At 42.2% G+C, this 23187-nt stretch overlaps 1 protein-coding gene across 1 annotated transcript in view; it reads left to right on the plus strand.

Moving 5' to 3' along the window:
• TTK (TTK protein kinase) overlaps positions 1–20359 on the plus strand; it is a 68343-nt gene extending 47984 nt beyond the window's left edge. The window contains exons 15-22 of the mRNA XM_019538163.1: positions 5472–5629; positions 5726–5877; positions 7854–7978; positions 10853–10933; positions 12765–12941; positions 16058–16148; positions 16394–16491; positions 19597–20359. Coding sequence (XP_019393708.1) covers positions 5472–5629; positions 5726–5877; positions 7854–7978; positions 10853–10933; positions 12765–12941; positions 16058–16148; positions 16394–16491; positions 19597–19683 — 969 coding nt within the window. The 3' untranslated portion in view covers positions 19684–20359. The remainder of the gene's footprint in view (positions 1–5471; positions 5630–5725; positions 5878–7853; positions 7979–10852; positions 10934–12764; positions 12942–16057; positions 16149–16393; positions 16492–19596) is intronic.
• The last annotated feature ends 2828 nt before the right edge of the window (positions 20360–23187 follow it).

Genomic DNA, 23187 nt, shown 5'->3' on the forward strand with positions numbered 1-23187 from the left:
ACCCTTTTATGCTTTATGTAAGTCTCTATGGAAAATAAGAATGAGACAAATATGAAGAACGTATCAATATGTACTTGGAGCAGTGGTGTTTTGCCAAAGACAAAGTTAGCGAAGTTGCTAATTTGGTGATGCACATTTTATTAATGGGATCTCTCAAGTGTATTTTTAACCTTCTGTAGCAGCAGTGTGTTGGCTAATGTGGCCCCCCTGCTTTTACCTGTGGCAGATTAGGGTGTTATGGCAGGGCTAACTAAAGTTTTGCTAGGAAGTTTAGACATTGAATTTGTATGGGACGGTTTGGATAGGGATAACTGCCTTAGGCAGGGGATTAGACTAGGTAATCTCTGGTCCCTTCCAGACCTACTTCTCTGATTGCAGGTCCCTTCTCCTGCAGACTCCTGCTACCTCCTGGTAGAGTACTCTTTACCCGTTGTGGTTCTTCCACGGCTAAAAAGAGATGTCATTTTTGCTGTATCGGCTGTGCTGGAGTGTGTCCCATCACAATGGATACGACTAGTCAGCTTCCTCATATTAGTCTACCTGTGGCTGCAGGCCAGTCACCATTGTTCTTCAGGGTCAGACCTCTGCTGTTCCAGGAACTTCAGGGGCCCAGTCCTGTGGGGCAGTGGACCCTAGTGCTGTGCCCTGATCTGAGGCATGGAAGCTTGAAAACACTGTGCTGTATGAAAACACCTGGGGCTTGCATGTCGTATTATGATGCCCTGACCCAGGGTGCATGTCTGCAAGTCGGCAATCATTTGGGGTCCCTCCACTTGCAGACACGTGTTTTGGATTACAGCACGGCAGTTTGAAAGCAAGTTCTGTGAAACTGCTGCAGGGCAAAATTTTATTTTATTATTTTTCCTGGGTTGCCCAGTGACAAATCTGGAGGGGTAGGAGGGAGGTGACTCTTCTGGAAGAGCTCTAGAACCTGGAATCAGCCTGTGACTTAGACTCTGCCTCTGGAGTGTCCCTGTGGATTTGGGACCTTGGACTGTAGCTCCTGCCCCCCTGTCTGGCTCTTGATCCCCCAGTTTGCTCTTGCCCTCCCTTGGTGGCCTACTAAACTAGACTGCCTATGACCTGGTCATTGTAGCCTTGCTTTCATCCTTCACTTATTGTAGTGATGACATAACCTGTGACCATGATTTACTTTTGTTTCTGATATCTGATATTGTGAGAAATCTGTCTGCCTCTAGGCAGTGATAGATGGAATGTGAAGATTTTTAGTAATAAAGAGCTTGTGTAGAGGGAGGGAGTCACTTAGCTGAAAGAAGGACTAGTTTATAACAGGGATGATCAACTGGTAGCCATGTTTAATGTGCGGCTTATGGGCCCTGGCAGCTGCCTCTTCTGCCTTCCACCCATTTGAGGGCAGGGGGTAGGGTTAGATTCAGACAACCTGGCTATAGAAATTCTGAAATTTTGATCACAGTTTTGGTTAAGCTATGAGTCATTCCACTTAGTTCTGGTGGCAGCACATTTAACTAGTCCCTCCCTTCATGTACAAAAATATGTATAATTTTTCCCTAAGTGTCTGCTGGGGCCTTGCCCAAAGATCATTGGTAACAAGTCCTCCCCCAGCTTCTTACCCCTCTTTCCCCACCCCCCAAAGGCATATGGGGTTGAGCATACATGAAGACCAAAAAGTGAAATTGGCTGCCATGTTTTTATATTTACTCTGAGGTGCTTACAGGGATATGTATTGACTAAAAATAATTTACAGTATCCAAATCAGTAAAGAATTCTCCTTTTAAATTGATTTGCTGAAGATACTATAGAGGAAAATCAGTTTGATCTGATACTAGAATTTCTTTTAATCCTAGCAAAGAGCTCAGTCTACTAGATCATGCGGATTCTTGTGCTGAATAGGAGTGAGAATATTTTAAAGCTGGCTTTCCCTGACTACCACCCCATGCTCTTAAACTTAACCTTACTCAGCCCTTTTATGATAGTTTCTTATTGCAGTTACGTATTTCATCACTTACAGAAAGATATTTCTCAATGGGATATGTAAATTGTTGTTTTTCAGCTGAAACCTCCTCGCAAATTTAACTGGGTGTGTTATGTACTTAAGAAGTTGGCAAAATTTCTCGTGATCTCATGCTGCAATTACCATGCCCAGGTGTTTTAAGAGATTCCTTTTCTTTAAAACTGCTAAAGGGGAAGTACAGGGATACAGTCTTAAAAACAAACTTCAATTCTATTGGCAACCCTTCATTTTTATTTTAGGATTTTTTTTGGACTGGCCTTGCCTCTGCACAGGAAAGTGTCTATATAACGTATCCACATTTCATGTGCTCTTAACAAAGATTTTAAAGCTATTTTAGGTTTGGCTTACACTTATGACTGTGGGCATTGTGTACCACCATTCAGAGATTTATGTTCACAAGAGGATCCAAGCTATTATGCAGGGAACAGTGTAGGTTTTGGCTACTGACAAATTGGCAAGATGTGAATTTTGATTTTTATGTCATGTAAATTGAAAGCTTAAGGGGATCAGTGAACTTGGGTAGGTCAGAGGGAATAAATGGAAAGTAGGAAATGGAATAAGTAATATGAAATAATAAGTGATATGAACAGATGACTAGGGAGGAGTACAAAAACTTTGCTTGGGCATGAAGGGGTCAAATCAGGAAGGCCAAAGTGCAATTGGAGTTGCAGCAAGCAAGGGACGTGAAGGGTCACAAGAAGGGCTTCTAAGAGGACAAGAGGAAGGTCGGGGAATTTGTGGACCCCTTTACTGAATGGGGGAAGCAACCTAGTGATAAATGGTGAGGAAAAGGCTGAAGTACTCCATGCCTTTTTTACCTTGGTCTTCACAGGCAAGGTCAGCTCCCATACTGCTGTGCCAGGCAGCACAATTTTGCTCAAAAGTTGAGCAGCCCTCAGTAGTGAACTATTCAGGGACTAGTCAGAAAAGCTGGACGTGAACAGGTCCATGTGGCCAGATGCAGTGCATCCAAGGGTGCTGAAGGAGTTGGCTGATGTGATGGCAGAGTCACTGGGCATTATCTTTGAAAACTTGTGGCAATTGGAGGAGGTTCCAGATGACTGGAAATGAGCAAATATAGTGTCCAACTTTTAACCCCCCCCCCCCCAAAAACAAACAAACAAACAAAAAACAAAAAAAACTATAGAGCAGTCAGCCTCACTTCAGTCCCTGGAAAAATCATGGAGCAGGTCCTCAAAGAATTGATTTCTAAGTGCTTAGAGAAGAAGGTGATTTAAGAACAGTCAGCATGGATTCACCAAGGGCAAGTTATGCCTGACCAACCTGATTGCCTTCTATGATGAGATGACTGGCTTTGTGGATGTGGGGAAAGCAGTGGATGTGATGTACCTTGACTTTAGCAAGGCTTTTGATAGTCTTCCATAGCTTTCTTGCAAGCAAGCTGAGGCAGCATGGGTTGGATGAATGGACTGTAAAGTGGGTAGAAAGCTGGCTGGGTTGTCAGGCTCAATGGCTGTCAGGATCAATGGCTCTGTCTAGTTGGCAGTCAGTATCTAGTGGAGTGCCCTGGGGGTTGGTGCTGGGGCTGATTTTTATTCAAGATCTTCATTAACGCTCTGGAAAAGAGGATAGATTGCACCCTCAGCAAGTTTTGCAGACGACACCAAGGGATGGGGAGGTGTAGTAGATGGACTGGAGCAGTGGTTCTCAACCTTTGATACCTTACATACCCCCTGCCAATTGACGTGGCAAAAGCAAAACCAGAAGTCCCACTGTGGTACTTCTGGTTTCACCGCCGTGAGCCAAGTCCCACTTTTTCTACCACAGCCTGGGGCAAAGCAGCCTGCATAGGGCCTCCTTCCCTATCCCCGGCACACTGACACTGGGGCGTAAAAGCTCTGGCGTACCAGACATGGTAGGAGGGGCGGCGGCCGGAACTTCTGGCCTGAGCAGGCAAAGACAAAAAGACAGCACCTGCATACCCCCTATCCATGTTGGGCATACCCCCAGGGGTACACATACCATGGTTTGAGAGACACTGGACTGGAGGTTAGGGATAAGTTTCAGTGACCTAGACAAATTGGAGGACTGGGCCAAAAGAAATCACATGAGGTTCAACAAGGACAAGTGTGAAGTTCTGAGCTTAGGATGGAAGAATTCCATGTACCGTTACAGGCTTGGCACCAACTGGCTAAGCAGCAGCTCTGCAGAAAAGGACCTGGGGGATCCAGTGGGCAACAAGCTGGATATGAGTCAACAGTGGGTGCGTCTACAGATTCATTAATGCACTTTTGCTCATGCGTATTAAATTTAAAACCTCCATTGTGAGGTACTAGAAAAAGGCACATTAAAATAAACTAATGTGTTTTAGCAAAAGCACCTGGGTTTTTTGTGATGCTTTAATGTACGTTAGCTTATTTTGATGCACCCAGTGTCCTCTTGTTGTTAAGAAGGCTAACGGCATACTGGGCTGCATTAGTAGACTTTTGTCAGTAGATGGAAGGAAGTGTTTATTCCCCTCTATTCAGCACTGGTGAGGCCACATCTAGAGAAATGTCCAGTTTTGGGCCCCCCATTATAGAAAGGTTATGGACAAGTTTCAGAGTCCAGTGGAGGGCAACGCAGATGGTTAGGGAGCTCTGGCACATGACTTCTGAGGAGAGGCTGTGGGAACTGGGCTTCTTTAGTCTGCAGAAAAGAAGACTGGAGGGGGTTTAATGGTAGCCTTTAACTACCTGAAGGATGGTTCCAAAGTGAATGTAACTAAACGTTCTCAGTGGTGGCAGATGACAGAACAAGGAGCAATGGTCTCAAGTTGCAACAGGGAAGGTTTAGGTTGGATATTAGGAAAAACTTTCTCACTAGGAGGGTGGTGAAGCACTGGAACAGGTTACCTAGCAAGGTGGTGGAATCTTTGTCCTTGGAGGTTTTTAAGGCCCAGCTTGACAAAGCCCCAGCTAGAATGATCTAGTTGGGGATGGTCATGCTTTGAGCAGGGGAGTGGTCTAGATGAACTCCCGAGGTCCCCTACCAACCCAAATTTTCCTATAATTCTATGATATGGAATAAATGGAAACCCATTAACCTACTCCAATGGACATTAAACGTAAACTCAGGAGGTCAGAAGCTAAGTTGTCATTACCTATTCAGTGACAATTGAATTAATCATTTTGCTGTCTGCTTATCCAATAGACCAAGCCCTAGTTTTTGATATCATGTGTTGCCCTATTGTAAGTCGCCACTTTGTATAAAAGTGGACACTTAAATCAAGGTGATTCTGACTGTAGGACTGTGCTATCCTCCGATTCCCTTGGAAATACTTATTTCAAATGAAGGTCAAAAGTAGTGGGGCCTTTATGGGGAAATGTTTTTGTATTTTCTCTGTAGAATGAAGATATGCTGCTTCATCTACCAAACAAGGCTGTCTGCTTGTGCAAGGTTTGGTGATAGAGCACCAATAAGTGAACCAATATTGGAAATATGCAATGAAGTCCTTTCTGTTTGTGTTTTGTTACAGGTGTTTCAGGTACTAAATGAAAAGAAGCATCTGTATGCCGTCAAATATGTAAATCTAAAAGAAGCTGATCAGCAAACTGTTGAGAGCTATAAGAATGAAATTGCTCATTTGAATAAACTGCAGCAACATAGTGACAAGATCATCAGACTTTATGACTAGTGAGTATATGTTACACTCATATTAATAGCTTTCAAAATGTTGCATAAAGCGGTTACTTTAAAAGTTTAACCTCAGTATAACTATATTTTATTTAGTGAAATTGCTGAACAGCATATCTACATGGTAATGGAATGTGGAAATATTGATCTAAATAGCTGGCTTAAAAAGAAAAAGAGTATTGATCCATGGGAAAGAAAGAGCTACTGGAAAAACATGTTGGAAGCTGTTCACACAATCCATGAGCACGGTACAGTAAAATCTGTTATCTGGCATGAGTGGAGAATGCCATGTGCTGATAATGTAAAAATGCCAGTTAGGTAAATATACAGGAGCCAGAGAAGGGGGAGGAAGGGCTTGCACATGGTGACGTTGGGGGTGGGATGGGGGTTGCATGTGGAGGTGGCGCGGGGTGGGGGATGGTGGTGGTGCAGTGGCAGCACTAGGTGTTTGCTTGTGGCAGTGCAGAGTGGTGGATGGCAGCTGCAAGACGGCAGTGGTGCAGTGCTGGTTAATAGAGTTATGCTGGTTATTAGAATGCCAGAAAATGGGGATTTTTATCATATTTCTAGGGTTTAGTATACTGCCTGCAATGCAGATAAAATAGACGTTGGTTTGAAGGGCTACTGCTATCTGTTCTGTTGGAAGTTTGATTGGCTTTTTAAAAACGTAGTTTCATGACCGAATATGTGACCTTTATATTTCTTTTATCAGATACCAGAAGTATACTTTACTTCCAGATCCTTTTGAAGGAAGTTAAAGTAACCAAATAGTCCTTTTCTGTGCAACTTGTTCAGAATCTGATGCACAGTCAGTGATCTTGACTAAAGTGTTAAGTTTTGTACAAGACTAAGATACAGGACTTATGAGTAGTGTCTCAGGCTCAGGAGATCCACCTGGCATCTGATGCCCCCCAGTTGTCAGACCTGCCTGCACATGTTCTGAGGCTTCCCTTTTGCCTCCTCTCTCTCACGTGTCACAACTGGATCTTAAACTCTTTTAACTGGGGAGGCCTTTTCCTGGGTGCCCTTCCTCTCTGTTCACTCCTCAGAACTGCTCAGCACCAAATTCTGGGGTGGATTTCTCCTTCAAGATGGTTGCAGTTGTGGCTTTCAGAGCAACAATTGTGGCATCCAGCTACCCCCATAGTCATGCCCAGCTACTTTGCCCAGCCTCACCTCACCCTCTGAGGTTCTGGGCCCCTAGCCCTGATATTGTGTGGCAGCCTGGGCAGCTTGCATGATGCTCTGCTCCTGGGGTCTCTGACCCTTGTTAGGCGGCTCTATAGTGGGTGTCTCTCAGGTACCCCTGTGGCCTCCAACCTGCCCCCATAGCTGCTCCTGGTCCACCAGGAGCTCTCGGCTCCTGTTACAAGCAGATGGTTTTTTTAATGGTTGGAGTGATGAAGTAGTTGTGGTGGTTCAGGAAACCATGCAAGAGGCAGGGATTCTGGCAGGTGATATTTTATTGAACCAACCTCATGGTTGGAATTGGCCTTAGGTAAGTTTTTTCAAATGCACCAGAATGAATGATCACAGAAAAACATTAAGGACAACACCACCACAACTGTATGTAGGACAGCACTTTTCACAGAATAACCACTCACTTTTTGACTTTGCTATCCTTGGGCTCAAGGCATACTTACAAAGCACCTGCAGAAGGTGAGCCTGAGAATAAAAATTCATAAGCTGGCTGGACACTAGGAGTCAAGAACTCCTCCTAATCTTTCTTTTTCATTACATTACAGGAGATAATGACCCTTTTCCCTTCATGAAAGGTCTTGATTCTTCTGCTGTTTACTCCTGGGAATTCTTCTATTCTCCAATTTTTCATAACCCTGTCAACTGTTTTTAGTCCTTGCAGCGCCTGTTTTCCTCGGCATATGGAAACTTGTCTAAGTCTATTCCAATCATGAAGTTGGTTCAATAGAAAATCTTGCCCACAAAGATCTTCCTGACGGTTTGCAAACTCAAAGGAATAACACTCCTTTGACAAAAACCACAAGTTTTTGTTCTAGTCACAATTTTGTAAGAACTGGAAGCCTCTTTAAATGAAGCTTTAGACTCAACAGGAGTGTATGGTCTCAAAATACAGTGGCCACTACTAATCAATGCGTATTGTGCTGCTTCACTTCTGTGATAGAAAAAGTGTATCTAATTAATTAGTTTGAACTTCCCATCTTAATGTAATTTTGTATTGAATTGAAGAGCTGTTTTTACCTTGCAGGCATCGTTCACAGTGATCTGAAACCAGCAAACTTTCTGATCGTTGATGGAATGCTAAAGCTAATTGATTTTGGTATTGCAAACCAAATGCAGCCAGATGTAACAAGCATTGTTAAAGATTCCCAGGTGAAATATTTTTGGGAAAATATTTTTAGAAAAACACTCTCTAAAGTGCTTAAACGATTACCAGTCTAATGATTAACAAATTTGTCTAAAAACAAATGCTGGAAATTAGTACTATGCCATACTTTGTAGAAAAGTTACCTGGCGGGGGAATTCAGCCTATTTATTTTTACATTTGATTTTGATAAAATGATAGTATTTGGTTACTTGACGAGGTTGTCCTACTATCTTTTCAAATATATTTTGTGGGCTGTAAAATGTATCAACTGTCAGATACCTAAGTAAAAGGAACCATGACAACCTATGCTTCTGTATTATTGTTGAAATGCATAATCTTTAGCAGCAATGGAGCTGGATTTTTGGGGATATCACACTTTTTTTATTTCATTTTCCCATTGGTTAGAATACTTAAGGTGGACTAAGATAATGAAACTTCATTATCAGCAAGCTCACGGATGACACCAAGCAGGAGAGTGTAGTAGATGTGCTGGAGGATAGGGCTAGAATTCGGAGTGACCTAGACAACTTGGAAGACAAGGCCAAAAGAAATCTCATGAGGTTCAACAAGGACAAGTGCAAAGCCCTGCACTTTGGGTGGAACAGTCCCATGCAACAATACAGGCTGGAGGCCGACTGGCTAGGCAGCAGCTCCGCAGAAAAGGACTTAGGGGTTCCAGTGGACAACAAGCTGGATATGAGTCAACAGTGTGCCTTTGTTGCCAAGAAGGCTAACAGCATACCGGGCTGCTTTAGTAGGAGTGATGCCAACAGATCGAGGGAAGTAATTATGCCACTCTATTCTGCACTGGTGAGGCCACCTCTGGAGTAGTGTACAGTTTTAGGCCCCCCACTACAGAAAAGATGTGGACAACTTGGGAGAGAGTCCAGCAGAGAACAACAAAAGAGGGTCCAGAGGAGGCCACTTATGGTTGAGGGCCTCTGTGGCCAGCCCTATGAGGAGAGGCTGAGGGACCTGAATCTTTTCAATCTCCACAAGAGGAGACTGAGGGGGGATCTTGTGGCTGCCTACAACTTTATCAGGGGCCACCAGCAGGGACTCGGGGAAAGTCTGTTCCCCAGGGCCCCCCTTGGAATCACCACGAACAATGGCCATAAGCTGAGGGAGGATAGGTTTAGGTTAGATATTAGGAAGAACTGCTTTGCTGTAAGGGTGGTCAGAGCCTGGAATAGGCTTCCCAGAGAGGTGGTGCTCTCACCTTCCCTGGAAATCTTCAAGTGGAGACTGGATAGGCACCTGGCTGGGGTCTTATGACCCCTGTCACCCCCAGTGCTCCTTCCTGCCCATGGCAGGGGGTTGGACTGGATGACCTGTTTAGGTCCCTTCCGACTCATTGATTCTATAAAAAATGTTTAGGGGCGGGACACATGACATGAGACAGCAAACGGAAAACCTGGATCCTGCGGAAAAAAGTGGATTTTCTCCTTTAAAGGAGAAAAACACCGAAAACCACGGGTTTCCTCTTGCAGGCTGGCAGAGTTCCAACATGCAAGGGGATACTTGGGGCAGTGTGGGCAGGGGGCACCATGTGCATGTGTGCATGCACACATAAATGGCAGCCAGACAGGGTGATGGAGAGCAGCTCCCTATAAGTAAGTCTGTGAAGGGGTGTGGGAGGGAGGCACAAGTGCTCCCCAGACTTCTGTGCCCACAGTGGGTTGTGGCCTGGAGCTGGCCCAGCTTGGCTGCAGGCCAAGAGCTGCCTCCTCAGCCTAGACCAGAGTGGAAGGGAGCACTGCACTGCCATGACTGCCAAGGTGAGGCCCCCCTTTGCCTGCCTGGCAACAGTGGGGGAATAACTCTGTGCTGCCACACCTCGGTCACGGTGGTGCAGCACTCCATCCCATGCCAGGTCCTGCCAGCTAGGCTGTAGAGGTGGCTTATGCCCGCAGCTGGTCCGGCCCGGTTGCAGCCCTGTGCCCCACTGGGCGCAGAAACCTTGGGGGGACATGTACCCCTCACCTTCCTGCAGTGTTTCCTGTGCCCCCCCATGTGTGGCCTGTGCCCACATACCCATCTCTTTCCTCACACTGTGGGGTGGCTTGGAAGTGAGGGACACTGGCAGGGCCAGGGGGCATGTGGCCCAGGAGTGAAGGGCAATGGCATGGGCATGGGCAGGAGCCAGAGGCAGGACACTGGCATATCAGGACTGCTCAGCACCACAAACCAGTGTGGGGGACAGCTGCAGCTGGACGTGCATCCTGGTGGCCAAAGGGGGCATGAGGAGCTCTGATTTTTTTTTTTTTTTCCTATGATAAAAGCAAAATCAAACAGCAACATGTACAGGTATTATGAATTTATTTTATTATAATTATTGGGGCACACTGGTAGACTTCCAAATGGCTAAATCCAAAGGGATTTAGTAGCAGCCTTTAACTACCTGAAGGGTGGTTCCAAAGAGGATGGAGCTGGACTGTTCTGTGGTGATTGATGACAGAACAAGGAACAATTGTCAGCTTGCAGTGCAAGGGAAGCTTTGGTTGGATATTAGTAAAACCTTTCTCACTGGGAGGGTGGTGAAGCACTAGAAGGGGTTATCTGGAGAGGTGGTGAAATCTTCATCTTTGGAGGCTTTTTAAGCCCCAGCTCAACAAAGCCCTTATTTAAATGATCTACTTTAAGGATGGTCCTGCTTTTGAGCAGGGGGGTGGACTAGATGACCTTCTGAGGTCCCTTCCAACCCCAGTCTTGTATGATTGTAAAAGATGAATTGTTCTGTGCTTTATTACAAGTCTTAATTAAAAAACAAAAAAAGCCATTAAATGAGTAAAGAAATACTTGCCTCAACCTTAAAAGTAAGTTTTACTTGTGTTGCATGCCTGCGTCGTTTACATAACTTTCTATTTCTTCATTCTTAGGTTGGCACAGTTAATTACATGCCACCAGAAGCAATTAAAGATATGTCCAATTATGGAGAAAATGGGAAATCCAGATCAAAGGTCGAACACTTTTTTTCTCTCCTTAATCCTTTCTCTCCATCCAAGGAGAATATGTTCCAGACTTAAGTGATTCAGATATATATATATTTTTTTCCACTTCAATCAGAACTATTAAAAACTTGCTCTTGGATAACTGGGCAGAGGTTTCAGACTAAGGGTGTGCTGGATGGCCCTTGCAACTTTAGGGGTGTAAAGTAGTTTGTTACTCAATATCCTGGCATTGGGTACTAAAATATGACATGTACAAATATCACTTTAAAAAAAATGGTGAATTACATCTTTTTTTAATGTTGTTTCTTTTTAAATGAAGGTAGTCTTTCTATCTTCTGATCAGGTACAAGCTAGTCCAAATTGATTTGGGGGAAATCCATAAACTATTTTCAGCCCTAGTGTGCAGTATAAATTGCTGATTACGTTATTTAAATTTATTCCAAACCATCAACTTGTGTGGGTTTGGCTAACATGGCTGTATCTCTTGAGTTTTACCCCTTGTCCTGTTATCTTCCTTTTATTTATGCGATGCCCTTTTGTGTCTTAAATTAGATTTGCTGTTTATTTGGCATAGAAATAGGCAGACTTCTAACAGGCTGAAAGACAAATATAAGGAACTGATTTAATAAAGACCAGGCTACCATTTTTCAGATGTTGCTTTATTTCCAGCAGGGCTTGCAATGAATGCTCTTCCATTAGTTGATATTGTTTCCAGCACTAAAGCATCCTTCTTTTTCTGCTTACACATATAAAAATATTTAAATCCAGTGTGTGCATAGACCAGTGATTCTCAACCAGGGTGCAGAGGCATGTGGTGTGCCATCAGCTCCTCAGAGGGGTGCCACAATGTCTAAGGAGTTAAGTAGGTAAACTAGGTAGATAAACACAGGCCTGCCTGAATGATTCCCCACTCCCACTGCCCAGCTCCTTGGCAAAGCAATAAGCATTGCAGTGTGTAAATTAGTTTTTGAACTTGGATCTTGCTTATAAGTTTTATGGGGTGGGGCCTCAAATCTGGTGAAGGGTGTTTTGAACCCAGTGAAGAGTCCAAAAAAGGTTGAGAGCCATTGAGACCAATCTTGATGTTCATTTTTTCTCACAGAGCACTCATTTAGAGGTTCTTTTCAGCAAGAGACAAACTAATTGTGCAGATGAAGAAAAAGTAATTTTGACCATAAAAATGCACTTTCAGATCTGCTTATTTGATGAACTTAAAGAGAGCGCTTCTCTTGTGTGAGTGGTAGACCTAGTTCCTGCAACAGGAACTGGGTGGTTGTGCTTTTAACTAATTGTATGGTCACTTTCCAGATGTCACCTTAAGCACAAAAAATGTTACAGTGGATATACTGGCATTTTTAGCATTGCATGTTCACAGAGGACCTCATTTTTAAAGGCATTTAAAACATTTTTGTTATACTTTTAGCCACATTGCTTGTCATAAGCCAAAAGTGGACCTTTTTTTTTCTTGGGAGGGGAGAGTTTAATATTTGAGCTTCTGAAGCCTTTGAAGTCATTGAATGCTTTTCTCAAATGTAAACTATTAGGATACTACAGTCATAAATAGTTCTACTGAATAAAGTATTTATTTAGAAATTAATGTAACCAGGCATTCTATAAACCTTGTATTATCTATGTTGGTTAATGGCAGTCTCACTTCTGGCCTTTTAAGCATCATCAGTAGGTATATTACCATCTATGCATTGCATAATGATTTACGTACTAAAGACACAGCAATGTAAGTAAAATTTTAATTGTATGTGTAAATTATGATATTTGGCAAGTATGAGAAGTGCTCCCTTTTAAGTGGTATAATTATCTGAATAATTTTATTTGGTTTTAGATAAGTCCCAAAAGTGATGTTTGGTCACTGGGATGCATCTTATATTGCATGACTTACCGGAGGACCCCATTTCAGCACATAACAAATCAGATCACAAAACTTCATGCTATAATTGATCCTAATCATGAAATAGAGTTCCCAGAGATTGCAGAAAAGGATCTTCAGGATGTCTTAAAGGTAACTCACTTTTATATTTGTATTAGGAAAAAGTAGAATTTAGATTCAAGTTATGGTAGGCTTTATTCTAGATAGTTTGTGTATCTGACTTGCACTTTGGAAAAACTTTTTTTTGTTTTTTCATAGCTGGGCATTGTTCTGATACTGAATGTAGTATATTGCGCAGTATTCTAAAAATGAACTGCTGAAGGTCAGGCTAGCTGCACAGCTTTTACTTGCACTTTTTTTAAATACGTCTTTTTTTTCATTTAGTTAACATGTGTAGTAAATGAATATCCTGGGCAGGATGTCCATGTTCCTTCAGTTGATGTCAAAGAATATATTTGTCTAGATTATTTTTCTGTGCAGAACACAGAATGTACTGGTGTAATGATTCAATTTGGTTGGTACAAGTATAAGCTGATACTATCCAACTGTTGCACCAGCATAATCTTTCAACACAATGTGCAGCAAACATGCTCCAACTTGGATCCCCAGTGAACCAAATATTAAAGTTGTGTTGATTTTTGTTCACTTGCAACACAACAGGTTCATACATATAAACCAGCTTGTAGATTGAGTAATGGTCCAAATTTAGCAAGAGTTTTTTAGCTTCCTGGGGAAAAATAGCACTTTACAAAATTGGCTGGTTCTTAACTTTTTTTTCCCCCTACCCATCTTGGTTCTGAGGGTTTTCCCAACTGGTCTTTGTTTCTCAACACTTGGGTCTGATAGTGCATGATGCTCACTGCCTCTTAAGAAGTGACCCCGCCACCCACACACATGTTCTTAATGCAGTGGGCTAAAACTCATGAGCCTAAAAGACTGAAATGTCTATATGCTACAGAGGTGCAACAGAGCTGTGTTAGAGTCTGAAGTCAGTCAGACAGTCAGAAAGCAGGGTAGATGCACACTTTTTATAGGCTAACTAAATAAGATTTCAGTGTTATCTGGTGTCTTGCTGTAATCACTGAAGTTACCTAGCTATGATGGCAAGTGGCTTGAAATAAGCTTAGGTTTGTACCATGCACACCTTAAGACATCAGATTCTACCCATTTGCAAGAACCTCTAAAATGCGCTAATATTTTTTTGCCTTTGAAGCTTGCACAGTTGAATCTTTCCACCCAATATGTAAGTTATTGCTTGACATGTTGCTGTTGTTCTGTCTACCAGTTTTGTAACAACAGCGTTGATGATCACTTAGAATTGTTGAAATAAATCACCAAAGAAAAGGTAAAACAGTTAACAAGGATGACTTGGTTAGTCAGGATAATGTTGAGCCCTTAATGGTACTACGGTTCCTGGTATATGGTCCCTTAGTACAAGATGCTCATAACTTTTGTAGAATCTTTTGAGTTTATGGCACAAAGCTAGGGAATAATGGGGGGGTGGTCAGGACCATGAAAGGGAATGTGGCGGTGTGTCAGTAGTGCTAAGGGTGGGAGAAACATGGGACAGGAAAGAGTGTGGCAGAAGAGTTCAAAATCTGGGAGTAGGTGATGCTTTGTAGGAAAGGGAACAAGTATGGCAGTGATAATGAGGGGAGTAAAAGAGGGCCCACTGCTTCTAATCTTTCCTCTGCCAGGTACAAGCAAAGATCTTTGGTTCTCTGCCCTTCTGAAGTGGGTTTGAGCTTCTCTCCCTGGAATCTGTCTGATGCAAGATGTCCTTTGGGAATTCTTGTCTTTTTCAGTGAAGAGTTAAAAACAGTAATGTTCATGGACCTACTTAAATTGTGGCAAGAAAGGCTTTTTTGCAGTGCACAGAACTGATTTTGAGGGGCACTTTGTAGCAGTCCCACTCCTCAGTACTGATTGGCAGAGACACCCAGGGAAGAGGAGGAAGAACAAGGGGGCAGCTGCCATCTTGATAACTGGCTGCCTTTCATGTGCCCTGTCTCCTGGAGCTGATTGGTGAAAAGGCCCTAGGGAGGAAGAGGAACGAGGGGCAACTACCATCTTCTCTGCTGCCCTTTGTCCTGTCTTGCCAGCTGATGCCTTCCTCCCCTAGCTGTGAGGACCACTAACTCCTACTGGGGAGCCAGCACTTCTTAATTTTTCTTTTTTTTTTTTTTTTTTTTGTGGGCAGCCCCAGATTTCATGAAATCCACAAAACTGTGAATTAAGTAGATGCCTAGTTGTTTGGCATGCAGACACAGTGCATAGGAATAGGTAATGGGCATTATACATCACATAGAATTACAAGTGCATGCCTCGGAGGGGTGATAACACCTACCAAGATGCATGGAGTGAAATAGTTTCACGTTGTATTCGTTTCATGAGGACAGGGCAGGTTTCCTGTGAGTGCCTTTTATTTAAATATTTAGTTCTGTAGACTTTTTTAAAAGTGCTCAGAGGTTCATTTCACAGTAGTGTGTCAGCAATCTGGAATATATGACTAGTTTCCCAGGTTAGTGAAGGCAATGTCTTGGGTGGAATTCTCGGAGCAAGAGAGAGGGTTTTTTGTTGAAGCTGGCTCAATATTGAGCATGGGCTAAGCAGTTTGCTAACATACCTTAAATTTGCATTTTTGTCTTTTGAAAAAAGTGTAAAATTACCTCCTACAATGGTCGTGTGTTCTCTCCCCAGCCTTGGTAAGGGTAAAGTGATAGTTATTTGGTGGTGTTCTGTCTTAGTATGCTAACGAGCACAATTCATAAAGTACACGCAGATCGCTCAAGACTGTATTTCTTGATGTTTCCAGTTCACTGATCCAGTAGGATTATTAAAGTTGTCCTTTTATTATTGGCAGCGAGTTGTCCACGGTATTGTGTTAATCTTATAGCACGACTGCTTAGTATATTTTAAACAAAATGCCTTGGGATTTACAAATTGAAGTTTGGGTCTGCTCTTCTGCCCTGATGGCTGCAAAAGTGTGAAGTACAAGATAGTTTAGCTTTCCTTGCTGGGAAAGTCCCTAAAAGATTTTAAAATCTGAAAGATATCATGGGGGGCTTGTTTCAAATTTTTGCACCCAGTTAAACTATGTCAACAGTTTTCATAACTTACAGATTTATACATAACATGTTATTTATTTTAATTACTTAGAATGCTAAGCATGAAAATTTGGCAGTGGAAGGCAAAGCTAAAACTCTACTCTTCCTCACCCCAAAATAACCCTTCTCTTCTCTTCATAGTGCTGTTTGATAAGGGACCCTAAAAAAAGAGCATCTGTTTCCGAATTATTGATGCATCCATATGTCAACATTCAAGCCCATTCACAGACAGGTGATTTCTTTAAATTTATTTAAACTACATTGCTTGCTTTAGCAAAAGGTTTTATTTTACATTTTTGTAAGTTTTGCACATTTTCTATGTATTGGACTCATACTTTAAATGTATGTATATCTGTTTTGTTTCAGCAAGAGCTAAAGTAACTTTTAATTTTGAAATTCCTATCTTTTAAAACAAAGATTTTGTATTTTGTAAATTACTTAAATATTTCAACATCACTATGTCTGAATGAACTGTAGGTGGTCCAAATGCGAAAGGAACAACAGAAGAAATGAAGCTCATTCTTGGCCAACTTGTTAACCTAAATTCTCCCAACTCTATTTCAAGAGCTGCTAAAGTGAGTACTTGGCTTTGTGTTAATGTAGTAGTATTATAATACTGTACCATTTAATATTTTTCAGATTTAGTAAAACATAAGCAGTTTGTACAATTGAAATCTAAAGTATTAAAAACATGTTTCATTCTAAGCTTCATGTCTTTATCAAAGGAGGTGCATAATTGTCATAAAACTTGCTAGCTTAAAGCTATTATCTCTTGATTCTGTAGAGTAGAATAGGGATTAAAGGTTTGGTACTGGTCTTGCTGCTTGTTTTCCTTCTCTGCTAGGCTGCAAATAGACCTTGACTTTGTGCTGCCATAAAAATACTTATGGTGGCACAAAAGCCGAGTAAATGGATGTCATCCCTTTCGTGTACTACAAATGCTTAAATGTTGTGACCCCACCAAAGGTAGTAACAGTTTGTTCCACTTTTTTGCAGTCTATTGTCTGTTCACTTCTAGTAGGAGACTCACCACCACAGGCCAGACACTCATCTAGCCATAGGGGCCTGATCTTGGCGGGGTGGGGAAGTGCCCTGGGTGCCCTGCCTGGACTTGGGATGTGCTCCTGTAAGTAGAGTTAGCGTGCCTATTGTGCTGCTGCTCCCAGGTCAGGGACCATGTGAAAGTGCAGAGGGAAACTGCTAGGGGAGCACCCTTCTTCAGCTTGTAGCCTTGCACAGGGGAAACGGTTCCCCCACTAGTATGCAAGTGGAAGAGGGCAGACACAGCCCTCTGCACTTTGCAGACGGATGTAGGGTGACTTAATTCCCCCCAGTGTGGGCCTTCTATGTGTGGATTGGGGAACTCCCCCAGGGGTTCCCCCCTCTATTTGCATGTGGTCCTTGACTTGGGGATAGCACTATGATAGGCATATTGTCACTTGGTGCCCTTTTCTCACTGCTGCCTTGGGGTTGTGGCACCACATGCAAGTGGAGAGTGGGGGGAGGAACCCCTAGGTGAGCTCCCTACTCTGCACTTGAATCCTGAGCTGGGGGGGGCGGGGGAGAATTCCCTTGCACCCTGACATGGAGGCATGTCTATAAGCAGAGATTTTCCTGCTTGCAGACACAGGTCTCAAGTCAAGTTGTGACCTTGGGTACTTTACTCTCAAGAACTGGTCTCTGAAGCCCTGGAGTGGGGGGAGAGGACTGAACTTTGGGAATGACAGCCCAAGCAACATCTTAAATGTTCACGAAGTGGATCAGCTGTGAAAAGTCCTAGGAAGTGTGCGTTTGTTTCCCTACCTCTTGTTCTGTCCTTGATAGGGATACTAGCAATATGGATGAAATAACAAGTTTTTCATTGGTCAGTCAGCAGCCAATTCAGGTGCAGGATTTGGGGATCTGCTGCATTTTCTCTTTCTGGTATGCTGGCAGGCTTCCTCTGTTAACCCTGTCAATGGTTAGAAGCAGATAGCAAGCTTCTGCTGATTTAGTGTCTCCTAAGCCTCTGAAGAGCTACAGCACAACATTTTAGAAAAAGCTGGGGGAGGCAGCCAAAAGATGCTTCTAATGCCTAGCTCTTCCTGCAGTTTTAGGCTTCGTTATCCAGTGTGTCTAACTTGCAGGGGTGGGGCGTCCCTTTTTTACCGAACAATTGTAGTATGACTTGTCAGCATTCAGCCTTCCTTCCTCCCCCCCCTCCTCCCAATAAAAAAAATAAAATCCCTTTGATATCCCCTTCCAACTCTTCACAAGCATCTCCAAAAAGGCCTATGAATGGAGGTAGAGAAGTCTACCCATTTTGGGGTATGGGGCAACCTTCTTTCCAAAACATTGTTATTACCACATAACCCATGATTTTGAACAACCCCTCCCTCCCCCCAAGAATCCTTTCACTTTTCCTCTTGTGAAAATGTTTTGGCCTGTGACAGTCTCCCTTTTTATATTGTCCTGCAACTTTTTATTAGGCATTTGAAGTGTAATGATTTCTCCATTCCCCACCCAAAATTGAAGATAGCCTAGGAGAATGAAGTTGGTAGATACAAAGTAGCTTACTATGTTCATCTGTTCCCTCATCTTCACAGATTTCTTCTGAATTGGGGGAGGGTTTAGTTTGTCTCCCACATGCTGAAAACCTTTAAAAATACCCATTGAACGGAAATACTCAATCAAAACAGGGCTCCTTCTGTTCTTCCATGATGACAATCCCTTGGTTGGTTTACTTTATTCATTCTCTTCCCAGGAAGATGCTGGGATTGAGTGAATCTGCACATTATCACTTACCCTTCTTAAAAACCACCTCAAAACCCATAGGTTGGGTCATGACTATGGCCTACTTTCCAATCCAAAGACAGATTTGGCAGGGTCTCTCAAATGTAAATACTTAAGATTTCACAAACAGATAAATCTCACTCCAGGAAGATGTAAAATGTTGGTGTTGCGCAGTAGTTCAAACAGGGCAGTACTTAGATTACTGTTACATTTTACCACATAGAGGCTTGTTGAATTCGAAGAGGGTGTATCTGAGTGTCTGGCTGCTCTCCTTCTGGTACAAAAGGTTACCTATATCCCATCACTTTAATTTGTTCTATGTTTACTTCTCCATAGATGCACCTTCCATCCTTGGGTCTGGTCACTGTTATCAGATCTGTTCATTTTAAGTGGTAGCTATGTAGTAGCTTTTACTTCATTGTCGTCTTGTGACATGACTGGAGAATTAGTTTGGTCACAAGCATGGTGCCTCCTGGGAATCCTGTTTTCATGAGCAGATGGTTCAAATGCTTGCTTTTCTATATGGTGGTCCACATCACAGAAGATGATTAGCATTGTCTTCTAGATTGTTACTCTGCTACATTGTCTACCAGCTCTATGCATCTGCTTGCCTTCCTCAAATGTTCCTGATTTATATAGAAGTTTTTAATTCAATTTAGAATGTCCTTTAATTTTAAATATTTCCTTCCAGGGTTATCAGGTTGATTCTAAATACATTTAAAACTATTTTACTTGGGTATCCTGTTAATTACTCCATATTCCCAATTCTCTGAAGGCCAGATTTTGGTATATAATGGCACTATGAATAAGTATTAAAGGGTAGAGTTCTGCACACTGTTTTTGTTGCAAAGATTTTAGTTAGAAATTATTTTTGGAACAGTTATTTCTACTCTTTCCTTTAATTTCAGACTTTATATGAACAGTGCAGCAGTGGCAAGAGACTTGATGTATCTGCATTTGCAAAACCTGGCAACCAAACATGGACAGCAAAATGAGGCACTGTTGAGCATGATTTACTAGATATGTCAGTCCATTTAATAAAAGCAGCACAATTCATATATTTTAAGAGGACACTAACAAAACAAAGATTCTGTTTCTTTATCTCTGAAGCTAATAACGTTGATTACTAAAACAGAATTTTAAAAATCTCGTACTCTTCACAGTGTGCTGCCTGTTTACTCTTTGCATGTCACTCAGGTTGAAAAGTGAAAATGTACTCACACAGCCCTTCAGTAGTTTGGTTTGCAGATCTTTGTATGATTGTGTAAATAACTTCAGGCTGAAATGAGGAAAAAGGGAAAAAGTAAATGTGTTAATAGCCTACACATCCAAAGCATCTGACTGGATCCCTGCAAATACTACTTGAAAGCATATCCTGTATGCATCATGCATTAATGCATGTTGTCTTTTTTTATTCTTGACCATCATCCAGTGACTCGACTGGGAATCGCCTTAAGTTTCAGAAAATAACCACTTCTGGAGTTTTTGGTTTTTCTAGCAGAACAGTGCTAAACTACAGCGTTTGTTGAAAAATTAAAGTCTCTTGCAGATTGCAGTTAGGTGGAAAACTGCATGTTGGAGGCATTTTGATTAAAAACTCTAAAGAAATAGTGTAAATAAAATGGTTCTTAATTGTGTAAAAACATTCTTTGTAAGTCCCTTTAGAATCCATGAATGGCTTGGTTTTTTGTGTGGTTTTTTTTTTCCTTTTAAATAGCAAAATTATTCTTAGGATAATGTTTACCCAGGTTTTTGTTGCTTTCAGAAATTTAGTTAAAGTTTAATACTTGCTTTTAAGAAGCCCCTTCAATTAAAGTTGCTGTACTTAATTCAATGTAAGATGCTGTGGCTGCTACATGAAACTGAAAATTGTATGTAAAAAGTTTTTCTTTCCAAGAAAGTTTGTGGATTTTTTTTTTTATATTTCTGTTCTGTTACTTTAAGTGCTGTTTCCCCAAACATTTTGGCTTTTGATTTAGAAATGTTTCATTTCTTAAGTAACTTATTGAATTCTAAATATATTTAGCTAACTCTAGTTTACCTGTTTTGCTCTAAGAGTGTTTTGCCATCCTTAAAAGCTAACTAGCAAGCTCTTCAGCTTTTGACCTGCCCATTTACTGACCAAAAAACACTATAACTTGTCACTTTCTCACCATCAGCTTCTCCAGAGGCACCGCTCTTCCCTCCTGAGTCAGCTCTGTCCGTGCTTGTATATCTTAGAGTGCTACCTTTGGCAGTTTTTTCAATACAACATATAGAATCATAGAAAATTACAGTTGGAAGGGCCCTGAGGAGGTCATCTAGCCCACCTCCTGCTGAAAACAGGACCATCCCCAACTATAGCATCTCAGCCAAGGCTTTTGTCTAGCTGAGACGTAAAAACCTCCAAGGATGGAGATTCCACCGTCTCTGGGTTAACCTGTTCCAGTGCTTTTAATACCCTTCCTAGTGAGAAAAAAAGAGGACTGCCATTGCCATTCCATTCTCTGCTGACTCCTGAGCCACCTTCCTGAGCAGCAGCAACCAAGCCCCAGAAGCTTGCTTTTGTTTGGCACAGCTTTCTCCAGACTGGGAATGGTGGGTTGCCAACAGAACTATATGAGCTTAGGAATGTGTTCTTGCCACACCCTACTTGACCTAGGTATATTGGCAGAACATGGTATTGAAGACTAAGCCTCAGTATTCAGCCAGCTGGAACTCCTAATCATTTTTGAGTGTTAACTAGAAGTCAGAGGACCTTTCCCTGACAGCTAGGCACATCAGTGGTTAAAATCAATTGGAGTGCCGGCAGACATGGGGGGAAAAAAAAAACTTTATTGAAAGAAGCAGCACATTAGTTCAACCCAGTTCTGCAATGTCTGTATAGATTATGTGCTTTAGCAGGGCTTTTGGTGCTTTTATCTAATAGCTGATCTATAGAGATGTTGGGCAAGCCGGGTCCAACTAACGTGATGCCTCTTTTGAGCATGTGCTGGGCTTGGCACAAGGGCATGCAGCTGTAAGCATTATTTGGGGTGGGGGACTGCATCTATAAGCAGCCTTATTGTTAGTTTTATTTATTTGTTTTTCCTGAGAAAAGCCCCAGGAAATTTTAAAACATGGCATCGTTTCACTTGCTTCTGCATCCTTTTGCTTCCACCAGTTGTTTACTATGTTTTGGGAAGCGGAACTGATGGCTTCCAGAATCTTAGTTTAAAAATCTGCTCCTTCTTGTTCATCTCATGTTAAATATGCAACACATTAGATTCTTTCTTTTAATGAGGAAAAACTAGATAATTTGATCTCTTCTTTTAAGATGTTAAGTGCTTTGCCGCACAAAATTTAGCTGGATTCTCTCTGGAATTAGTCTAGTAAATCTTTCCTAACAAGCAGTTTATCACCATATTTCCCTCTTTTTAAGATGGGACAGAAGTTTGTGTTCCTGCCTCCTTAAAAGGTCTGGGAGTCACAAAAATCAAAGGTTCAGTACGATCTGACTTCTGGGTAACATGATAGTTGGCATCTGCCACAGGGTGTGTCAAAAAGACAATGCACTCTAAACTTCCAGGTATCTATTTGAACAGCCCACTGGATGCAGGCATTGACAAGTTTCATATCATCGCAAACTGATCTGGACTAAAGCATCCTTAGTTCCTGGTTGCTGCTTAATCATGTATATAAGAACACTAGATTTGCTAAGAATTTCTCCAAGAGTGGTGGTGTTAGAGAGGTCAGGGGGGTTGGAGCAAAAAGCCCTAACTTCTATCATTGCTCATGTATTACACCATGATACAATAAAAAGGATAATCTGCCACCCACGCAAGGGAATTCTTGATATTTGACTGGGGGCATCTGACCTTACTTGACTGTTCAAATAATACTAACCCTACCTCCATGGGGGAGTACATCCAGGAACAGTATATTCTATGAAGGTAAGCAATTCCATATCCTGATTAATGGGACTTAAGGTGCATTTAAGCTACCTTGTGGCTGATTCTCTTCTAGTTGAGATTACCCAGTCACATGGTTTTGGTATCTGGTCTATATGACGGTCATGGTGCTGTTACTGGGAAGGTATTTTCACAAGTCTCAAACAAAATTGCATTCAAGATTAAATTCTTCCTTTGCTTTCTGGGAAACCATGCCTTTTGTGGCATACATCAGACTATGTTTTGCTCAGTTGGAAGGTTGTGGTATCACTGGGAATCTCTAGTACTGAGAACCCATCTTAAGCACATAGAATATACATGCCTTGAGTGCTTGTTCATCTCCCTCCATCTAGAATGCTGGACCTTTTGAAGCCATATCAGTTTACTCACATAGATGCCTACATACTTATGTTAAGGTAATTAAAATGTAAGGCTGCCTATACATACGCTCCAACACGTTCTAATTGAGAGAGAGGCAGCGAGCTGCTGGGAAGAGATGGCCCCCACCTCTCTCCCCTGGGGAGGAGGCTCTTCTCAGCCAGGCTGGCTGACCTGCTCCACCGGGCTTTAAACTAAGCCCGCTCGGGGATG

Source organism: Crocodylus porosus, unplaced genomic scaffold, assembly GCF_001723895.1.
Source record: "Crocodylus porosus isolate Cpor-Errol unplaced genomic scaffold, CroPor_comp1, whole genome shotgun sequence".
Taxonomy (NCBI): Eukaryota; Metazoa; Chordata; order Crocodylia; family Crocodylidae; genus Crocodylus; species Crocodylus porosus.